General features: G+C 41.3%; 1 protein-coding gene across 1 annotated transcript in view; it reads left to right on the top strand.

The window, feature by feature from the left end:
• FYB2 (FYN binding protein 2) overlaps positions 1-23,571 on the top strand; it is a 94,598-nt gene that overhangs the window by 39,955 nt on the left and 31,072 nt on the right. Inside the window, 5 exon segments of the mRNA XM_045899083.2 lie at positions 2,532-2,653; positions 3,818-3,897; positions 12,076-12,107; positions 15,314-15,502; positions 18,175-18,318. Coding sequence (XP_045755039.2) covers positions 2,532-2,653; positions 3,818-3,897; positions 12,076-12,107; positions 15,314-15,502; positions 18,175-18,318 — 567 coding nt within the window.

A 23,571-nucleotide genomic window follows, 5' to 3' on the forward strand; every position in this document is an offset into this window, starting at 1 on the left:
TCTCAAATTCTAACACTTAAAATATGAATCATTTGGGGATCTTGTTTAACATATTCTGGTTGAGTAGCTGTGGGGTTGGGCCTGAGAATCTTCATTTCTAACAAGTTCCCTGGTAGTGCTGCTGCTGTTGGTTTATAAACCATGCTTTCAATAGAAAGGCCATGGGCCCCATTGGGACTAAATTCCAACTGCATGCCTTTCTACAAAGGGCTTATAGGGCTATTTAGATGCTCTCATTGGAGCCTATACCTTCTCTTTCTGGATACATGAGGCCCCCAGAAAACCCCCTCTCAAGTGGCTGTCTGAGGTCCTGCTTGGGTCTCTTCCCTGAGTCCCAGGACAGACTGGGCTGCAGGGAGAGCAGTTCATGGGGACTGGTGTGGATGGGATTTGGGCCTATGCAAGGCCCCTTGTCATGTAGGGTGAAGCTGAGGACTGAAAGTGGGAAGCTGGACCAGAGGCCTGCATTTGTTCTTCCCAGGCCACAAATGTTCATGGTGGCCTGCCAGGGAACATCACCTGAGGTACCCAAAGAAGGAGCCACTAACTCAAGCCTCTCTTCAGTCTTTCACTGAGGGATTCTTCATGTACTTCATAAATGAGGCAAGTGTTTATGGCTGAAAGAGAAAGGGCTCAGAAAATAAGCCACTGATGCAATTTAGAGTAACAGAGCATAGGGTAGCAGAAAGGGAAGAAGGTGGGAGACAGGTGAGGGTGGTGAGGGTGTCCCTTGCCAGAGAGAACATCCTGGTGGGAGATAGGAATAGACCTGTCAGGGCTAAAGAAACTGAAGAACTACAGCCTGGGATCAAAAGGATCCTGTTACATGTCCCCACCCCTTTCCTTGTTCCTCTTTAAAGGACCAAGAGGCAGTTAGAAAACAACAACAACAACAAACAAACAAAAAGGGAGTGAGCTATTTTGCCCCCACTGTATTTACTCGTTTGACTCTTACTCCATTTATCTTCCAGTTATCTTTATACCACTTACTGGGTGAATGACATCTGAACCTCAGTGTCTTCATCTGAAAAATGGGTATAATATTGCCTTCATGGCATTGTTCTGAGAGTTTGGTAAAACAATACATTTAAAGTCAAGTGGAATTCTGCTTCTGGAAAGATGGAGCATATATACTCTTTCCTATTCCCCCTGCTAAGTACAACTAAAACTGTTGGATATCATATGTAAAACAAACATAAGAAAACTTGAAGACTCTGAAAAGGTAGAAATAAGAAGGTAGACCAGCTAGAGACCTAGGAACCCAAGGAAGAATAGGTGGTGAGTTCCTTGGGTTTTCTTCTTGCCTCATATATCCCAGACTTCGAGCTAAAGAAGCCAGCAATCCAGAAACACCAGGGGGTACAAACAGAAACATCTACAGCAAAAGCCTGTTCTCTCTGGCCTAAGGACCAGAGAAGGGGCCGTCTAGAAAAACAAAAAGCCTTAGACAATAACTGTTCTACTCCAGCCAAACATCACAGAAAAAACTATGGCTCCACCCCACCAGCCAATGCTGAGTGGGGATCCCAGACACCCATCCTCATCAGCCTGCAATTATGTACCCCAACCCCTCTGCTGAGGTGGTGCAGAGAAAGCTAAGTCAGAAGCTGGGACTTTCATCACTTCCAGGAGTAACAAAACTCCACCTACAATGAAGACCTTGTGGGGAGCTTATATTCCAGTCTCCCACCCCGCAGAAGGTGCCCCTTTTTCTCCCTGTTGGGATGTTGTTAGAGAAAACCCAGTGGAGAATCAGGACTTTCACAACTACCCAGCAGTAAGGAGGCCAAATAGGGAGCAAAAACAAGCACTCCTACCACTCTTAGCCAGGGTGTTATCAGCAGAAGCTGAGTGGGGAACTGAAGTACCCACTCTGGTCCAAGTGGAGTGAGGAGCCCTGCCCTCACTTGGGTATTGGGAGGCTAAGAAGTGGAGAACCTAGATGTGTACCCTCAGCAGACAGAAAAAAGTTATCCCATTTCTGTCACCAGGAAAAGCCAACTAAAACAGAAGCTTTAAATAATATCCAGTCTCATAACATAATACTTAAAATGTCCAGGTTTCAAAAGAAAATTACTCATCATACCAAGAACCAAGAAAGTCTAAGTCTAAACTTGAATGAAGAGATGATCAATAGATGCCAACACTGAGACAACTGAAGTATTAGCATGTTCTGACAGAGACTTTAAAGCAGCTCTTAATACTTCAGTGAGCAATTACAAGCATGATTGAAACACACAAAAAATAGAGTAAAACTCTATTCTAAAATAGAAGAAATAGAATGTCTCTGCAGAGAAATGGAAGGTGTAAAGAAAAAGAAATAGGAACTTAGAAGTGAAGAATACAATGAGAAAAATAAAAAGCTCACTGATGGGCTCAACAGCAGAATGGGGAGAATAGAAAAATCCATAAACTTGAAAGAAATGATAGAAATTACCCAATCTGAACAATAAGGAGAAAACAGAATGGGGGAAGAAAATGAACAGAGCTTCAAGGATCTGTGGGACTATAATGCAAGTGTTAAATTGCAGTACTGGAAAGAAAGGGGAAAGAGGATGCTACTGGACAAGTACGTGAAGAAATTGAAAACTTCCTCAATTTGGTAAAAGACATTAAACAAAAGATTGAAGGAGCCAAGAAAATCCCAAACAGGGTAAACCCAATCCACACAAAAACATAATCAAACTTGTAAAAAAAATAAAAAATAAAAAGTAAAAATCTTAAAGGCAGCAAAAGAAATGCTACATTACCTATAGGTGAAAAACAATTTGAATGACTGAATTTCTCATCAGAAACCACAAAAGCCAGAAGAAAGTGGCACAACATTTTTCAAGTACAAGAAGAAAAGAACTATCAATCCAGAATCCTATTACCAGTGAAAATATCCTTCAAGACTGAAGGGGAAATCAAGATATTCTCAGATGAAGGAAAACTAAGAAAATTTGTTCCAGCAGACCTATCCTAAAAGAATGGCTGAAGGAAGCTTTCTAGACAGAAAAGAAATGATAAAAGGAAGAACCTTGGACCGTCACTTCAGGAGAGAGAAAAATGGAAAGAATACAAATGTGAGTAAATGTGACGTATTTTCTTTCTTTTGAGTTTTTAAAATTATGTTTGATGGTTGAAGCAATAACTCTTAACATTATCTGATATAGTTCTAAATGTGTATAAAAGAAATACATAAGGCCATTATAAGGAAAGGGTTAAGGGACATAGAGGGAAATAAGGTTTCTGTACTTCGCATGAACTGATAAAATGTCCATACCAGTAGACTGTGATGTTACGTGTATATATAGTATAATCCCTAGAGCAACCACTAAAACAGCTAAACAGTGAGATATTAAAAAAAAAAAAAACTATAGGTAAATAAAAAATAATTCTAAAAAATGTTCAAATAACCCACAAGAAAGCATGAAATATCAAAAAGAAGCAAAAAAAAAAAAAGAACAAACACAAAATAAAAACTAAAGGGCAGACTTAAGCCCTAATATAGCAATAATTGCATTAATTACATTAAATGTAAATTACCTAAATATACCAATTAAAAGAGAGAGATTGGAGGATGTAAATTTAATCTAAAGAATGTCAGTGTGACTATATTAATAACTGATAAAGTGAACTTCAGAGCAAAGAAAATTATGAGAGATGCGGAGGGACATTCTGTAATGATAATAGGGTCAATCCATCAAGAAGACAAAACAATCATGTGTGCACCAAGTTCCAGAGCTGTAATACATGTGAAGCACGAGGTGAAAGAAGAAATAGACAAATGGACTCATAGTTTGAGACTTTAACACCCCTCTCTCCACATTGACAGAACACCTACTCAGAAAATCAGCAAGGATACAGAATTCAGCAACATCATTGGCAACAGGATCTAATTGATATCTATAGAAGGTGCAACAGGAGCAGAATACATATACTTTTCAAGCATCCATAAGCATATACTAAGATAGACCATATTCTGGGCCATAAAACAGCACATTTTGAAAAATTGAAATCATAGTGTATTTTCTGACCACAATGTAATCAGGCTAGAAATCAGTAATTAAGGGTAACAGAAAACTCTCTAAATACTTAGAAACAAAAGCACACATTTCTAAAAGGAAATCAATATATATATTGAACTGAATGAAAATGAAAATATATAAAAATCTGTGGGACACAGCCTAAGGAATGCAGAGGGGAAATTCATAGCACTAAATGCTTACATTAAAGAGGAAAATCTTTAAATCTAAGATCCTACCTCAAGAACATAGAAAAAGAAGAGAAAAATAAATCTGAAGCAAGTGGAAGGGAGGAAAGAATAAAGATTAAGAACAGAAATAAATTGAAAACAGAAAAGAGTAGAGAAAATCAATGAAAGGAAAAGCTTGTTCTTTGAAAAGATCAATAAAATTGACAAACCTCTAGCAAGTCTAACAAAGAAACAGAAAGAAGATACAAATGAACAGTATCAAGAATGAAACAAAGATATTACAAACTTTGCAGACTTCAAAAGGACAATAAGAGGATATTATGAACAACTCTACATATCTAAATTTGACAACTTAAAAAAACTCAAATTACCTCAAGTCACTCAATATAAATAATTTGAATAGCCCTATAACTGTTAAGGAAATTGAATCCATAATTTTAAAACTCAAAAAAAAAAAAAGCTTTAACACTGTATGTTAACTATACTGGAATTAAAATTTAAAAATAAATTTATTAACAGAAAATAGAACTCCCAAAAAGACCATCTCAAAGTCCTGGGAGATTTCACTCGAGAATTCTACCAAATGTTTAAAAATGAATTAACACCAATTCTATACAATCTTTCCAAGAAAAATGGAAGAGGAGGAAACACTTACTGATTCATTTTAAGAAGCTGGTATTACCCCGATAGCAAACCAGACAGAGATGTGCACAAGAAAACTCCAGATTAACATCCTTCATGAGTATAGTCATAAAAATCCTTTGCAAAATATTAGCAAATAGAATTCAGCAAGACATAAAATAGAATTATACCATAACTGAATGCTGTTTATTCCAGGGATGCAAAGCTAGTTTGATTTTCAAAGATCACTCAAAAAACTCAATCATCAATGAAATCTTTATTGACAGCCTAAAGAAGAAAAATCACACAATCATCAATCTATGCAGAAAACGCATTTGACAAATTCAAGACCCATTTATGGTAAAAACCTTCAGAAAAATAAGAATAGAGGGCAACTTTCTCAACTTGAAAAAAAGAGCATTTGTAAAAAAAGAAAAAGAAAGAAAGCAAGCTTATAGCTAATATGATACTTAATGGAGAAACATTGAATACTTTCCCCTGAGACTGGGAACAAGGAAGGCAAGGATGTCCACTCTTACCACTCCTATTCAACATAGTGCTGGAAGTTCTAGCCAGTGTAACAAGTCAAGAAAAGGAAATAAAAGATGTACAAATCAAACAAAGAATTAACCTGTCCTTATTTGCAGACGACAGGATTGCCTAGGTAGAAATTTCCAAGGAATTTACAAAAAAAAAAAAAAAATCTTAGAAGAATAAATGAGTTCAACAAGGTCACAGGATACAAAATAGAATTAAAAAATCCTATTTCTATATACTAGCAATGAACACACTAAAATCAGAAAATACTATAACATTCACAGTAGCTAAAGAAAGAAATTGACTCTAACAAAATGTTACAAGACTTAAATTTTGAAAACTACAAATTGCTGATGAAATAATTCAAAGGAAACCTACATAAATGGGGGAGATATACCATGTTTTGTTGGGGTTAATGTAGAGCATGAAATCAGCCATAATACCTGACTTGCTAAAATGAAACACAGAGGCCGCTAAGGACAGGGAGGGTTTCAGAGAAGGGCATAGGCCTTTGGAATGCTGAGGCCCACGTGACCACTCTGCCGTTGGAATGCCGTGGGGAGTTGCCTTCCCCCAAGCTTTCTTAGCCCAAACAGCCGCCCTGTGATCTAAGAGACGTATGCATTGTCCCTTAAGCTATGTTTAGCAGAACTCATAGAACACGCAGATTAGCATATTGTATCTTTCCTGTAAAGAGATCCTCCTAGTTTCAGTAAGATCCCTTGTCACACATCACGTGCTTGAGAAACAGTGATAAGGATTTGTGATTATCCTGAAGGACCAATAAAAGCTGGAGCAAAGAAGAGCAAAGGGTCTTCGTCTCTGACCCCCTTGCCTTCTCCTTTCTTTCTCAGCAAAGTTTGGAGTAATCTTTCATCCGTCGGTACAGGGATTGCTGGCCATTCCCAGCAATGTTTATGGATTGGAAAACTCCATGTAGAAAAAATATTCTCCGCAGGTCGATAGATTAATGTAATTCCTATAAAAATCTCAGCAAGATCTTTTCTTTTTTAATATATTGACAAGATTATTCTAAAATGTATATAGAACAGCAAAGGAACTAGAATAGCTAAAAACAACAACACCAAAAAAAAAAAAAAAAACCCTGAAAAATTGAGAGGTAGCAGACTACCTGATTTCAAGAATTATATCTGTAGTAATCAAAACTATGTGGCATTGGCAAGGAAGGACACATAGCATGATGAAACAGAATTAAGAACCCAGAACTGAGACCTACACAAGTGTGTCCAACTGATTTTTTTTTTTTTTTTTACAAAATTATAAAAGGGAATTTAATGGAGGAAACATTAGCCTTTCATGGTGTTGGAGCAATTGGATATCCATAGGTAAAAATCAATCAATCTCAATGTAAGTCTCATCTTCTACAAAGATTAACTCAAAATGGATCGTTCTTTCATTCTCTGTCCACCAAGGGTGAGGAATCTAAATGCTACCTTTCTGGAGGAGAGGGGGAGAGAGAGGGAGGAAAAGAAGGAGAAGGATGAGGTGGTTAGCTTTCACTGTCACCATTGTATGAGTTTGTCCCTTAGTGCCAGGAAAACAAAGACCATCCCCTTGGGGGTACATAGCTCAGCATGGGTGCCTTTCTGAGGCTTTGCCCTTTTATACAGAATGTGAGTAAGCAGTATATAGGCTGTTCTAGAAGTTCTGCAGAATTGTCCTCAGGTCATCTAGACCAGGCATTCAGACTATGCTTCCTAGGCCCTAGGACTGTCCTGAGGGGTACTGGAGACCTTGAGGATAACATCAACCAGAGAAGTTCTGTGTACGCTGGTGGGCAATATTCCACTTAAACGAATGATTCCGTAGCTGGGAGAAAGTTTGAAAGCCATTTGCTAACAGAGTGACCTTGGGCAAGTTAACTTCACTCTTTGAGCCTCTGCTTCCTCCTCAGTGAAATGGGGGTGTCAAGAGTGATCATTGTATGAATTAAGTGAAATCATACATTTAAACACTTAGCATAGTCCCTGCTATTTGTAAGTGTAAAAAATGTTAGCTGATTTTTATTACTGTTTTTATATTATTAGTAAGAGTCCTCTCACCTCCTGGTTTTCCAAGGTCACACAGGGAGTTAGTACATGGAGAAAAAGCCTGTAAGCTGTGGTCATGTTATGGTGCCAGCAGTTGGAGGGTACTGAGGACCATCTTGTGATGTGTGTCCTTTTCCCCCAGCTGGAATAAAGCTTGTCAGTGGAGAGAATGCGCTCCAGGGCTGTGGGTTGCATCCTCCTGTTATGATTCCTTGTCCCTTCCTGACCCCCTGGGGTGCAGTCCTTTGTCCTTTATATTCCTTCCTTGGGAGCAAGTTGTGATGGTAAAACTTACCTCTGGAGCACCTCTAGTTTGTTAAAAAAAATCATAATCAAATTATGAATACATTGTTAAATCAGTGTGTATTTTTGTGTAGCGGCCTTGGCAAGTAAGCTTCTTCTGAGCCTTGGTTTCCCCATTTCCAAGACAGAATAATAATATCTCCCCTCTCCCCAGGTGGCAGTGAGAAGCAAAAACATCATGATTTGTTATTTCTTTGAAAAACAAAGAATGATACATCAGTTCGGGGAGGGGACTTATCATTTTTAAAATTGGAAAAGGAATCCATATTTGGAATGGATATGGAGCAAACTGCATCATAAGCAAATATTTATTATGTATAAATAGCTAAACAAATATTTTAAAGTAAGCAATGCCAAAATAATACATTTTGATTCAAAAATCAGTAAAAATAAAAGTGTACAATGACTCTAGTTGAAGTGCATAGTATTAATCATCTACCAAGAATTTTAGGTCTGTGTGTCAAACAAACACGTGCAGGCAATCCCTAAAGAAAACCTAGGATTTCATTTGTTTTATCAATGGACTGTATGTATAGAATAATAATGACCTTGAAATGCAACATGAGGGGCGCCTGGGTGGCTCAGTCGGTTAAGCATCCGACTCTTGGTCTCAGCTCAGATCTTGATCTCAGGGTCATGAGTTGAAGCCCCGCACTGGGCTCCTTACTGGGCATGGAGCCTAATTAAAAAAAAAAAAAATGCAACATGTTTTTTGCTCACTTTTCTAAACTAAAGCCTCAGGACCCTAGCAGCAAGAAAGAGAAGAAAAACAGGGGGAGTCCTACTTATTATGCATGGATATTCATTAACAGTAGGGGGAACTTCTAGAGATGACATTTCAGCAAAGAAAAATAATCAGTTTTATCAAAAACCCATCACTTTCTGTATAATATCTGGTGCTCTGCTAGGCATGTCCCATTTTTTACATTATCTCCTTTAATCTCCCCATTAACTGTGTAAGGCAGGTACTAATTGACTGCATTTCTCAAGTGAGCAAACTGAGACTCAAGGAAATGAAGTAATTTGTCCGCAATCCCACAGGTAGGAAGTGGCAGAACTAGGCTCTGAGCCCACATTTTTACCACTACTTGTGTTTGTTAATAATTAAGGTTGGCATCGCATCGTTCAGTAAAATCCACAGAACGATCAGAAAAAAATCAAAAGGAATTCAAACCTCCGTTGGTGGCCAGTCTCCTCTTTTCAAGCTGTGCTAGGGAAACAACAGTCAAGGAATAAAACACTTACAAGCGTGCTATGGAGTTCATTTTGTTGAAGTGGGATCTAGCCTTTTTTGGGGGGGAGGGGGCTTTTTTCCTTTCCCTTCCCTTTCACGTTCCCCTTCCGATTGCAACCACTAAATTTCAGTGCTGTCTCTTAAGCATGGAGTATATATCTATTTACAGAAACAGGAAAGTGAAAATTGTTTCACGTGTTTTCACTGACCATACATTCCATCCTGGAAATCCCCACAGAGATTAAAGCCATGGTCAGTGACCCGGGAATTCCCCAGACCACCGGGACAAAGCCTCACACAGATCCATGTTCTGGAGGCTGAGAAACCTGAACTCTGCCATCCCTCATAGTTGCTTAAATCCTGGGTGCTGTAAGAAACGGTGAATAAACTGCCTCTGATATCATTTTTTTTTCCTATTTATTTTAGCAACTTACAAAGTCGAAACTGAAGAACCCCAAAAGGTATTGTTTCCTCTTTCTACCAACTTTATAACTATAACAGGTATACAGAATTGACTGTAAAGGAGTTTCTTTTATGAGCAAGGAGAAAGGTCTTTGTTTTCCATTTTCTCCCAATTCCTGAGGCTTTTCCAAGGCTCCAGCTGCTAAGATTCTGTCTCCTGTAATAACAGAGATAGAAAAGGTGGTGTGGGGAGGAGGGAGAAGCTGGCCCTCACCCATTCCCGGCCCGTTATCTATGGCAGCCAGCATCAACTGGCCATTAATAACGGTCCCTCCAGAGAGAGGCGTTCTGTAGCACAAGCCAAATGTGTATCTCCTGCACTTTCGGGAGGATGACCAGCTCTTTGAAGGCGCATTTTCTGGCTCCTGGTGGGCGTGGTGCGAGGTGCCACCTTGAAGCAACTTGGTTAGGGCCCAAGCAGAGTCCCTGCTGGCCTCAGTCCCAGCACCTGCCCGTGTGGTCGCGAACCTCCATTTCCTCACCTGTAAAATAGAGATAATGGAAGTACCCACATCTGGGGTCATTGTGGGAACGAGAGTCAGGTAAACTCAGAGAAACCATTCGATAGTAAATGCCTGCATCTCTCCCAGGCATCTGACCTCTCTGGGCTCCAGCTGTGTCTTCTGGAAAATGCTGTGTTCTCCATGAGGGCAGGAACAGATGCCCTGTGGTGACCGCATCTGCTGTAGTGGACGCTCAGTAAATAAGGGGGTTCATACTTGTTCCACTGAATTGCTGAGAGAACTCAAAAGTAGCTAAGCGCCCAGTACAGCGCCTGGCACACGAGGTGCTCGCCTCGTGTTGTAACTGTACCAGTGAAGGTTCACTCTTTCCTCACCGGGTTCGTTTAGTCAAGACCTTTCATCTTTCTGCTTGTTTTCTTACACCTACTAGAAAGGACTGTTCTAGCTACACTTTCTAGCTAGAAAACTACAAATGATTATTCTTATTAACAAGAGTAGAAACATTCTCTTAAAATGCTTCAATTATCTGGCCATATCTCCAAAATAATAAACTTTTCTGCACAAGTGAACTCTGTAAATAACTAGAGTTTATCTCATTCAAAAGAAAAAAAAGCATTAAAGTATTTTTAACTTCTTTTAAAAAGATTTATTTATTAGAGAGAGAGAGATGACGGGGGGAGGAACAGAGGGGGAGAGAGAGAATCTTCAGCAGACTCCGTGCTGAGCTCAGAGGCCGACACGGGACTCGATCCCACAACCCTGAGATCACAACCTGAGCCAAAATAAAGAGTCGGACGCTTAGCTGACTACATCACCCAGGCGCCCTGTATTTTTAACTTTAAAATCTTAACTTTCAGACATGTATTGTGTTCATCTCAGTATTCTTGTTTGGGTGGGTGGAATCTGATCTCACCTTGTCTTCATAACATGGAATCCTCCGGAACGTAAGGGATTGAATGGCTACAGTTCACACTCTTCTTTATAAAAATGCTCTTAGTCCCTTGGGACGCCTGGGTGGCTCAGTCAGTTAAGCATCTGCCTTAGGTCAGGTCATAATCCCAGGGTCCTGGGATTGAGCCCCGCGTCAGGCTCTCTGCTCAGCAGGGAGCCTGCTTCTCCCTCTGCCTCTGCCCCTCCCCCTGCTTGTGCTAAATCTTAAAAAAAAAAAAAAAAAGATGATGATTTTAGTCCCTTGTTAGGTGTTCAGAGCTAGTTGTCTTCCCACGAAACCCCAAGTCTGTTTGCTGCCATTGTTTTCTGTTCTCTGACAGTTCTGCTTTCTCTGTCAATATCTTTGCATCTAGCAGGGAGTCTGTCACGTGGAAAAGCCTGTACCAAGTCCTTGTTTTGTGTCAGGCATTTGTGCAAACGTGGGAGCGCTTCATCCTCCCTGCTCCCCGGTGAGCTAGTTTCACTGCTTGCATTTTACAGGGCAGAACTGGGGGCTCAGAGAGGCTCAGCCACCTGTAAATAATGTAGCCGAGGTCCATCTGACTTGTCACTCTACCATCCAGGTTGTTAGAATTATACGGAAAATAAAAACCGGTCGTCCCTGAATGAAGGCCTGCGGGGCTCTCCTCACAGGAGGGCAAATGAGCTTTTAGGCTGGTCTTGGGAGAAGCATTTTCAAGGCTTAGCTATTTTCTGTTTTCTTCAGCATTCTTGTCTAGATTCAAAATAATGAATGAATCAGATCTTGGTGACAACTGAATAAATGAGCTACATTGTAGTCATTGGGACATAATCTTAATGGAGCCAAATCTAGATTATATGAGCGAATTTTGGATCAGGGGGTGCACAGCCAGCCCGGGAGAGTTCCCAGCATGACTTGTGTCACTACTTCTGCTCGCTGAAACATTGCTCCGGTATCACAAGTGCGTATTTCCCCCAAATGATGGGAAAGCTTTATTCTACAGGCACATTCCTGGAAAAGCATGCAGAGGACAATTTATTATTCTAAGTCAGAGGATACATTCCCTCTGGCATGCACCGTCACATGGGGAATGCTTCTCTTCCTTTCCCACTGACCTTCATTTCCACCGGCCAGGATTCCTGGAGGTTTCTGTTGTCAGTGTCCACCTTTGCTCCATGCTGAGACCTCACCTGCCTGGTCTTTTGGTCAAGTCTCTAAAGATCTGTAATCATACAACAAAGGCATGGTTTGGATTGGTTTATGAAAATGACCATTTCCCTCTTTACTTTCAGCCTTGGAAGAATGGTCTCCATCAAGAACTTAGGTGAGTTTTATCTTCAAATGGAAAAGCATTAATCCAACCACCGGCCCTCTGATGCATGAACTAGTTTACCTCGATGGGTCAGCTATGCTTGCAGGGACTGCCCCAGTTCAGCTTTCCCAGCACCTCATAAGGTGCCTGGTGCAGAGAAGGTACTCAGGGGTCCTGCCCGGCCTTTCCCTCCTGCCTTGTTCCAGCCCACACCACACTCATCAGTAAACACTTACTGAGTCTCCAGCATGGCCAGCCACTTGCTAACCACTGGGGTGGTAGCAGTGATGGAGACCTGGCCACTACCCTCAGGGGCTCCTGGACTGTAGGAATCACACAGTCAACTGGGCATATAACCATCATGTGACTGCCAAAGAACTTAGTTTCCAAAATGCACCATGCTGTCTCAAATGTCTGTGCCTTTGCTGCCTTAATTCATTAATTCATCCCAACTTAACGATCTGGTAAACATCTACTGACCTTCAAACATTCCCACCTGTAAGAAGCCTTCCTAAGTCCCCTCCTTCAGAGAGAAGTAGCCAGGCTCCTCCCTGTAAGGTTCACAAGTTTGCACTAACATCACTGTGTGTCATTGGTTTGCTAACATGCCAGTTCATCCTCACTCTCCTTCTCTTCACCCCTTCTTGTGTGTGAGCTCCTTGTGAGAAGGGCCTGTGTTTTCTTGTTCTTGGTGTTCCTGATGCCGCTCATACTTCTGGGTCCAAACCAGGACCTTGGCAAGGCTGTGCTCTGACCCACCTCTTCAGAGTCTGTGTCTATCATTCTTCCCCTGGAGTTACTTTTAATGCATTAGAGTAAACATGGTCGGTGAGGTCTGGAGAAGCAAGTATCAAAATTCCCTGGCGGAGGCTAAACACACAAACACTGGGTCATGGGGGAAGTCTGTTTCATCTCTCTCCTTGAGTTCTGGCCTGCCTCGATTCATGCCCCCCATAATTACCCTCCGGCATCCAGCATGGTGCTTGGCACTTGGGAGGCCCATGTCACATGATTAATTCATTGTTTATTGAGCTTTTACTCTGTTCAGATGCTGCTAGATTCTGAGATACAAAAATGAATAGAATATATTCTCTTCCCTTGGTTCAAGATGGGCGTGGAGGCCAGAATGGTTGGGGGTAAGGGGCTATTTGGAGGGGGAAATGACCGTCTCAGTAGGAAGTTACAATATAATATAATCACTCCTAAGTAGTTGTAGGAACACAGAGATGAGACTCTGGGCATACTTTCTTGAAGAGCTGACAGCTGAGTTCAATCTTGAAAGACCTGTAGGAATTGGCCAGGTGAAAATGTCAGAATGTATGTTCCAGGCCTAATTTACCATTTAGACCAGCCCTGTCCAATGGAACTATAAGGCAAACCATAGATGTCATTTAAAATTTTTCTAGTAGCCAAATGTTAAAAAGTAAAAAGAAACAGGTAAAATTATAATATATTTTATTAATCCCAGTATATCCAAAATATTATCATTTTGACATGTAATCAATATAATAACTGTTACTGGTGTATTTTATAGTCTTTTTTTTTTTTTCATAATTCTTCAAGATCCAAGTATGTTTTATACTTACAGCTCAATTTGGACCAGATATATTTCTAAGGCACAATAGCCACACATGGACAGTGGCCACAGTTGACAGCACAGATTTATACTTTATACTCTAGGTCAGGGCGGAGCCACAAAAGAGTTTCAAAGCAGAGATAACGTACCCCATCCCCTCGTAGTATTCCTAGAAGTCACCATATTGAGTTTAATTTGATAATTGTTATGGAGATCCAGCTATATAGAAACTACTGGACAAGACCTGAGGGGCAAGATGGATTACCAAGGGCATGTACATCAACAAGGCAGCTATGTTTTAGGAGAAATACCAACAATGTGCAATGAGAAATAAGAATTGGGTAATTCTAACACAGCAAATGCTTCCATGAAGACAAGGACCCCAATTACTGCAGGTCCTTTATATGCTCTGAACAATGCTAGGCTTTCAACATTTTTCTCACATTTCATTCTCATGGCAACCATGGAGATTGGCATTGTGACCTTTCATTTATAAATGAGAAAATTTGATTTTTTTTAGAAAGGTTAATCGTAGACTTGCAGAAAGAGGGATATATAGTGGGGATTAGAAGCCAGCCCTCCCTCACCGCCCCCAATCATCATGGAACTAGCAGATGGCCTTAATGGGGGACACGGTGCTCAGTAATTAGATGAGTGAATGAAACTCCTGACAACTCTTTCCATTGTCTTTCAGAACAGTACTGTCTCTGGTGCTTTCCTCCCTTGATGACCTCCTCTTCTGAGTTTCTTTGAGGGCTCTTCTTTTTCTGCCTTCTGTATGAATGTGGTTGTAAATCTAGTTCACTGTGCCAGAACAGAAGTCCTCATTTGGGGGTTGATGGTTCCCCAGCATTCTGTCCTTGGTTCTCAGGTTTTTCATGACACTGTCCACCTTGCGTCTCTCTCTCCTACTCCCTCCAGTGCAGCTGCTGTCTGTATACTGCGGTGCGCGGCAGTCCTTCATTTCCGTAGGGAAGCCTGGCTAAGTACCTTACTGCCCTGTGCCAGGGCCCATGCTATTGCTTCTCTAGATTACACAGCATTGGTGCTGGGGATATATCGAGAAATAGCAGAGCTCTGCCTCCTTATAACTTGATTGTTCATTTACAAGGCAAAGTGGAGGAACTGGAGGCAGATCCATAGACAGTGCTTTAGAATACAAGATAGAAGGACAAAGTATTGGGGCAGTGGATAAGAAGGTATGACTGGGAGAATCAAGGAAGGATTCTCAGAAGTAAGATGATTCAGACAAATTGAGAAGGGTGTGATGTTTTCCAGCAAGATGCGGAGGGCATGTCTGTCAGGGGAAATAGCAACTAAAAAGGGAGAGTTGCTCGAACTAGGATCGTTGGTTTGGGGAATGTGAGAGTCTAGAGCAAAAGTGGAGGGAAAGAGCAGAAGTAGATGGGGTTGGAAAGAAAGGTTTCGGCCAGATCACTATAGGCTTAGATTTTATCCTACAGGCAATGGGGAGTTCCTAGGAGATTTTAAGCAGAGATTCGTTCTGGCATTGATTGGAGCAGGTAGAAACTCAGTGAAATGATCTAATGGGTGACCTGATCCTCATCTTAGAAGAAGGTGGAGAGAGGTGGGGGAATTATTCGTGTTTTTTACATTCACTTTTTCCATTCATTTCATTTAGGATTGGGTGGTACACTATGGTCTAAACACTCTAAACCTCACTTTTCCCCTGGTGTCTCTTCACATCTAAGCCCTAAACATGAAGATGAAGATAAAAAGGAGACGGAAAAAGAGCCATGTGAATTGGAGCCTCAAACACCAGAAAAGGATCTACCTTCAAGCCATCTCTTCAAGGTATCAGAGTTCTAGGGTCCCAGGCCAAACAGTAGAGTTCAGGCATGTCATAGGAGTCGTTCATGGAGTGGACTTCTAGTGGCTGAGACAGCAGTTGTCCAGACACAGAGTCAGAAGACCCTGTGGCTGTTGGGTGTTTGCTCAAAGAAAGGAACTTGACAGTAACACTGAGCTCTAGCCTCAGGCTTTCTACTTATTAGCCATGAAGCAGGCCTTAGGAGTGGGGCTGGGACTAGTGTGAGTTTAGCAAGGCATCCAGAGGGCAAAACATAGACACCCAATTGGGGGCTGTACCCTGAAACTGAACGACCCCGGAGGGAGGGCCTCCTTAAGGTGGGCCCTGCTTAGAACGACTTATTCTCTGAGCTCAGTCATTTCATCTGTAAGAGAAGAATAAATAATCCCTACCCAATGACCATACCCAGTCCCACCCTGATTCTGTCTTGTGATGATAAGATAATGTGTGTGAAAGTGCTATGTAAACCATAAAATACCATAAAAATGTATTCTTAATTATTACTTATTGGTAAATACTATATGTGTGTGTATTCATATCCAATTGACAACTGTCCCCTTCAGACAGCTAGAGTGGTCTGCTCAGAACATTCTAAAAACCTATTTGAGATGTGCCTATCTTACAGTATCAGATAGTTCCAGTCCCATCTGCAGGGCTCAGGTAGATCAAACAGGTTGGTGGTGGCATGGGCCTGACCTGGTGGGTAGGCCCGGAGGCCAGGATGGATCAGGATGTGTGTTTATAGAGGATCACAAAGCAGTATCATTCAAGGAAGCAGTAAGTCACTAATTGTGAAAGAAAGGGACCAGAGTTAGGGAAGTGGCATTACATGCTGAGGCCAGAGGGAGGACGAGGCCATAAGTGGGTGATGAGGCCAGAGATCAGAAAGGGGTTAATCAGGAGCATGAGAAAGACAAGGGGGGATCATGGTTAGGGATATTGGTTAGGGATATTGACCATGAAAGAACCCCAAAGCAGGGATATGTTCTCTATCAGTGCTGGCCGTTTGAGAAGAGCCAGGTATGGGATCAGGCTACCACCAAAGGGACACATTCCTGCTTTTGTGGTGTGGATTTGAGTTTTGGAACTTGTTTAAAAGTGACTTAGATTATGTTAGGTAAATGTGGTGGGCAGTGTAGCTGAGCAGTGCTGTTTGGAGTCAGATATAAATGGTAAGTCAGTAGATACAGAATCCCCTGTGATTCAAACTGACCCTAGGAAGCATTCCCAAGGACAGGCCAAGGGGAACCCATGCACTGCCTTATTAGGGGCCATGGTGAAGGAAGGTAGTCACTGCATTTGTGTGAAACTCTGACTTATTTTTATCATTTTTCCCCATTAAAAAATTCTTTCTTGGCTGTGTGACTTGAAAGAATGCCCCTCCTTATATTCTCCTTTTAGTTTGCCCAGACCCCACCAAGAACTCAGGAAATCCCATACTTTATATCTGTTAAGTACTTCAGCTTCTTCCAAGTACTTTCAGATGTATTGTCATAATCAACTCTCCTGTCTACTTGATGTCCAAAGTACAGTAATCTCCACTCCCATTGTCATCTGATAAATGTCCAGAAAGGCTGTAATGCTCCTTGGTTTCCAGTGTCTATTCCTGGCAATCCATCCAGATCTTTCTGAAATGAACATCTGCTCAGATTGCTGCCTGGGGCTCAGTGAGGCCCACACTGAAACTTGCACGCATGACCCTGCATTACTCAGCCTCATTCTGTCACATCTTTCACACCTCGTCTTTTTTCTCTGTCCCTTCCAGTCTTCCCTCAGCATCAGCCTCCATACACCTGTCTGAGGACCCTAACACTTCTCCAGATACGCATGCCTTTGCTCATGCTGATTTATCTGCCAGGTACTCCTTTATCCCCTCAGTCAAGGAAGAGTCCTTACATTTTAATATACTCTTTAGTAAGACCTGCTTTGGAAGTCATCCTCCACCCTGTCTCCCAGTTGAGAGAACGGACCTCCCCTCCTCTGTTTCTGTCTCAGTGAACAACACAACGGCAAATGGTTCTTGCCACATTGTATCTTAATATTTGTGTAATGTCTCTGTGATCAGTGTGTAGGCCACCGTGCCCATGGTGTCTCTCTATCTCTGGAACTCAGCATTCGTGTCCAACAAACACTGCAGGGAGGGAGTGGGAAAGGAAGTGAGGAGGAACAGAAGAATGGCCAGGGGAGAGATGAAATGTCAGGCGGAAGGAACGCAGCATCGCTTGGTGGTCAAGAGCACAGGGCTCAAGTCCTGCCTTGGTAGACCACTGGCTGTGAGACCAGAGGATTTGGAGGTCCTTTATTTAACCTTTCGAAACTCTTTATCACGTGGACCAATGATATTTTCCCAATGGGGTGTCATGGAGGTGAGGTGAGATCAGATATATGAAGAATCTGCTCTGTAGGCAGTGCTCTGTTACATGCCCCCTGCCTTCTGTGGGGCTGCCTCTGCGCTGGTCATTCAATGGCCATTCAGAGGCGAGCCAAAGACTTTGTGTGCATCCTTGTGAAACTTAGTCTAGGGAGACTGTGCAGTACCACAATAAATCATTGCTCTCCGTGAAGCGTGAATGACTGAAGAACAGAATAGAAGTAAGTGGCAAACGGAGCAGGTAAGTCCGAGCTCTACAGCACTCTCCCTGTTGCATGTGTTTAGGGGGCTGCCCGTGGAGGAATGCGGGGAAGAAAGCAGGTGATGAAAGTCCTCGGAGGCAGCAGGAGCATGCTGCCCAGGAAGCAGGGCGCTGTGAGCGACGCTGTCCAGACAAAGGCCTGGCCCCAAGACCCGAAGCTGGCCAGGCACTCCCTAGGCCACTGTAAGTTGCCTTTCTTCCTGCTTCTCTTCACCGTCACCGAATGATTTTAAAGTTGTGGGTGTCCAAGATGTTAGTTTCTTTTATAAATATTTATTGAACATTTATTATGTACAAGGAAACTTGCCCTAGTCAGGCATTTGTGCAGTCATGTAAAGAGCACTGGATTTAGAAGGAGAAGACCAGAGGTCGAATCTAACCTCTAATACTTAATAGCCATAACTTCATATTCCTGCAGCTCCATTTCTTCATTGATAAAAAGGGATCATACTATGGGCCTCACAGGGGATTTGTGAGGGCCAAATCTGACAGTATGTCACATAATAGGTACTCAGCAAATATTTACTTCTTTCTTTGTGTATCTACCAGCTCCTATTGATTTTTGTAGGCCAAAATAATCGATACACTGATGATATAGTTAGGATATCATTAGTTGACTTTATTTAGGTTGTATTTTACCTTCATGTTAGTCAAGACTCTTGATTATAGGTAACAGTAATCATATTGTGTTGAGAAAAAAAGGGAGACTCACCTCAAGGAAAGTCTGGTGGTGACGGGGTCCACATACACAAACAATACCAAGGACTCAATATTACTTCTTCTCCTGGTTTTTCCCTCCCTGGCTTAGCTCCATTTTAATTAATACTACAAACCCTACCCTTTTGGAGGCAATATGGCATCCAGCTGTAACAAACTTATACCCTATCCTCTTAGGAACCCTAGAAGAAAACTAGAAATTTTTACCTTCTCAAGTGTTATGAGAAAAGGCCCAGATCTGGGTCTTATTGGCTCTGACTGGGTCACATGTCATCTCTGCACCAGTCATTATAAATGGGGGATAGGATGCTCTGGTTGGCTCAGCCTGTGTCATAAACTCACCCCAGGAGCTGCAGGCAGAGTCCGTTCTACCAAAAGTACATAATATCAGATTGAAGGATTTCCCAAGTCAAAGAAAAGGGCTGTTGGGGGGCTCGGGGGAATAGGTATTGGTAGACAAAGAAAACAGATATCCACTCCAGCCCAATAAACCATGGCAGACCACTGACATTTCACGTTACAAAACAGTTATGAGAAGAATAAATATGCAGTGATCATAAGATGGACTCCGGGTCCCTTAAAATGTGCCTCTGGGCTAGTTGGCCACATCCCTGCCTCACAGGTCCTTCCCTGCATACTCTGCAGCATTCTGCATTTCCTGCATCATGTGTTTAAATGCCCCTGTAATTTTGCCTGATCTCTGTCTGGAATTCGCTACCTGCTGATGTCCTAAGCATCCTTTAAGATCTATCTCAGAAGTCACTTCTTCTGAGGCCTCACTTACCTCCATCCATCCTCCTCTTCCCTGCTCTCCAGGGACCACAATTCCCCACTCCCTTCTGTTTCCATGGCACTGAAACAGCAACCAAGTGACCCTATCTCCATATTAGGCTTTGCAGTTAAGCATTTCTGGGACCCAGGACCCCTATATACTAATCCCATAATCTTAGGAAATTTACAGACTTTCATGTACAAATGGGGTTAATACTACTTATTTTCCAGGGCTCTTTGTCAATGTATATAAAGTGTATATTTCAGTGCTCAATAACTGTTAGTTCTCTTCATTTATTTCCTTCTCTAAAAAAAGTATAGCATACCTTATGTTATAATACATGGGGTACGTGTTTGTCTCCCATGGTACACGGTGGGCACCATGTGATTAGAGACCATTTGGTATTTTTTTTTTTAAGATTTTATTTATTTATTTGACAGAGAGAGACACAGCGAGAGAGGGAACACAAGCAGGGGGAGTGGGAGAGGGAGAAGCAGGCTCCCTGCAGAGCAGGGAGCCCGATGCGGGACTCGATCCCAGGACCCTGGGATCATGACCTGAGCTGAAGGCAGTCGCTTAACCAACTGAGCCACCCAGGCGCCCACCATTTGGTATTTTTCTCTGTATTTCTGCAACCTGGCACAGTGTCTGGCACACTGGAGGTCCCCCAACAAAACTTTGTTAAAGAAAGGAATAAAAGAATAAATCCAACTCCAGTGAGACTACAGTAGATTTGACAACATGAATAATTCTTTTGACTAAGAAAAGTAAAGAATGAATTTTTGGAAAATGTATTAAAGTATCACAGAACTGATGTAAAAAGAAAGCATCCATATACTTGCAGGAACCAGGAACCCTGGAAGGTGAGTGCCAGAGCTACTCTTGCCCTAAGGGTTTTTACTGAGCTCTGAATCTCTTGAACTCCTATTTTGAGGGTGTGATGTTCAGAGGACAGGTCCTGATATCCCAGGATCTGCCCCAAGTGAGCTCATAATTGGAAACTTCTGTATAAAGTCAGGACCTCAAAGGATTATGTCCACACAGAATGAATAAGACTGTGCCTATAGTTAAAAATGCTATATTGTGTACTTATAAATTTGTTGTCAAAAGGGTAGATCTCAAGCATTCTGAACACAATAAAAATTTTTTCAAAAATAAATGGAAAAAGGGAGAAAGATATTTTTGATATTATTGGCACATGAGAAAGCACAGAGGTGGCATAAAATCAAAAACCATGCCTTAAATTGAGAAGTGGGTAGATTTAATTTGGAGTATAGAAAAAAAATGGAAGTGAGAGGAAGACCAGTTGAAGTGAATTAAAGAGTTACAGGAGAGCCCTGAATATGGGGATGAAAGCTATTTTCATGCAATTATGAACTGTCCGTGAAGAGTCACTATAGATTTGGGGATTATACCATGAAGAAAACAGTCCAAAGAGGATTATTCTGAGTAATCTGTACATGCTGCTAAAGCACAAAGGGAGTTGCTGAGTCCATTACTAGTTCTTTCCAGTACTTGTTTGAGTAGCACAAAATGCTTAGTCAAGGAGAGTTGGCATGAAATCAAAGTTTTGAGAAGAAAAACACAATAGAGTGTCTTTCTGTACTCCTCCTATGCAAATAGGCCTCTTGAAAAAATGAATGAAATTATCACTTCTTTTGGTTGAAAAAAAAATTAACAAAACACAAGCCCTGGTAATCAGAAGGAAACTTGGCCATTTTGACCCTGGTGCTGGGTGAAGGAAAAAAAAAAAAGATTACCATAAGCTGATCCTCATGTCCATCAGCAGTTCAAATCCCCACTACAATGTGTGTGGTCCAAAAGAAACCCAAAGTAATCTAATGTGGTATCAGCTTGGTAGCCCTCCCAGACAACTGGTAGAAGCAAACAAAATCCTCTTTCATGGAACCAACTTCTATTCCAGGTTTCAAATAATTCAACAATATATACTTTTAAAAATTAACAGTTCATAGACAAAAATTACTAAACACACAAGCAAACAAGTCACAGTGATTGGAAGCCAGCAAAATAACAGATCTAGGAGCCAACCTGCAAGATAGTACAGATATTGGAATTATTAAACACAAAACATAATATTTAATATATTTTAAGATACCTCAGAATAAACCAAACCAAAGAGGTAAAGGATCTATACTCTAGGAACTACAGAACACTCATGAAAGAAATTGAAGAAGACACAAAAAGATGGAAAAATATTCCATGCTCATGGATCGGAAGAATAAACATTGTTAAAATGTCTATGCTACCCAGAGCAATCTATACCTTCAACGCCATCCCGATCAAAATTCCAATGACATTTTTCAAAGTGCTGGAACAAACAATCCTAAAATTTATATGGAATCAGAAAAGACCCCGAATCACCAAGGAAATGTTGAAAAAGAAAAACAAAGCTGGGGGCATCACGTTGCCTGATTTCAAGCTATATTACAAAGCTGTGATCACCAAGACAGCATGGTACTGGCACAAAAACAGACATATAGACCAATGGAACAGAATAGAGAACCCAGATATGGACCCTCAGCTCTATGGTCAAATAATCTTTGACAAAGCAAGAAAAAACATGCAATGGAAAAAAGACAGTCTCTTCAATAAATGGTGCTGGGAAAATTGGACAGCCACACTCAGAAGAATGAAACTCTACCATTCTCTAACACCATTCACAAAGATAAACTCAAAGTGGATGAAAGACCTCAATGTGAGACAGGAATCCATCAAAATCCTAGAGGAGAACATAGGCGGTAACCTCTTTGACATTGCCCACAGCAACTTCTTTCAAGATACATCTCCAAAAACTAGTGAAACAAAAGCAAAAATGAACTTTTGGGACTCCATCAAGATAAAAAGCTTCTGCACAGCAAAGGAAACAGTCAACAAAACAAAGAGGCAACCCACAGAATGGGAGAAGATATTTGCAAATGACACTACAGATAAAGGGCTGGTATCCAAAATCTATAAAGAACTTCTCAAACTCAACACCCAAAAAACGAATAATCAAGTCAAAAAATGGGCAGAAGATATGAAAAGACACTTCTCTGAAGAAGACATACAAATGGCTAACAGACACATGAAAAAATGTTCATCATCATTAGCCATCAGGGAAATTCAAATCAAAACCACATTGAGATACCACCTTACACCAGTTAGAAAGGTAAAAATGGACAGGGAAAGAAACAACAAATGTTGGAGAGGTTGTAGAGAAAGGGGAGCCCTCTTACACTGTTGGTGGGAATGCAAGTTGGTACAGCCACTTTGGAAAACAGTGTGGAGGTTCCTCAAAAATTTAAAAATAGAACTACCCTATGACCCAGCAATTGCACTCCTGGGTATTTACCCGAAAGACACAGATGTAGTGAAAAGAAGGGCCATATGCACCCCAATGTTCATAGCAGCAATGTCCGCAATAGCCAAACTGTGGAAAGAGCTGAGATGCCCTTCAACAGATGAATGGATAAAGAAGATGTGGTCCATATATACAATGGAATATTACTCAGCCATCAGAAAGGATGAATACCCTACTTTTACATCAACATGGATGGGACTGGAGGAGATTATGCTAAGTGAAGTAAGTCAAGCAGAGAAAGTCAATTATCATATGGTTTCACTTATTTGTGGAACATAAGGAATAGCATGGAGGACATTAGGAGAAGGAAGGGAAAAATGAGGGGGGGGGAATTAGAGGGGAAGATGAACCATGAGAGACTGTGGACTCTGAGAGACAACCAGGGTTTTAGAGGGGAGGGGGGAGGGGCGATTGGTTAGCCTGGTGATGGTATTAAGAAGGGCATGTACTGCATGGAGCACCGGGTGTTATATGAAAACAATGGATCGTGGATCACCACATCAAAAACTAATGATGTACAGTGACTAACATAACATAATAAAATTTAAAAAAAATTAAAAAATATGAACAGGGAATAAACAGATTT

The sequence above is a fragment of the Mirounga angustirostris genome, unplaced genomic scaffold, assembly GCF_029215605.1.
Source record: "Mirounga angustirostris isolate CCGP_5_RB_7025 unplaced genomic scaffold, mMirAng1.0.hap1 SCAF_4, whole genome shotgun sequence".
Classification (NCBI taxonomy): Eukaryota; Metazoa; Chordata; class Mammalia; order Carnivora; family Phocidae; genus Mirounga; species Mirounga angustirostris.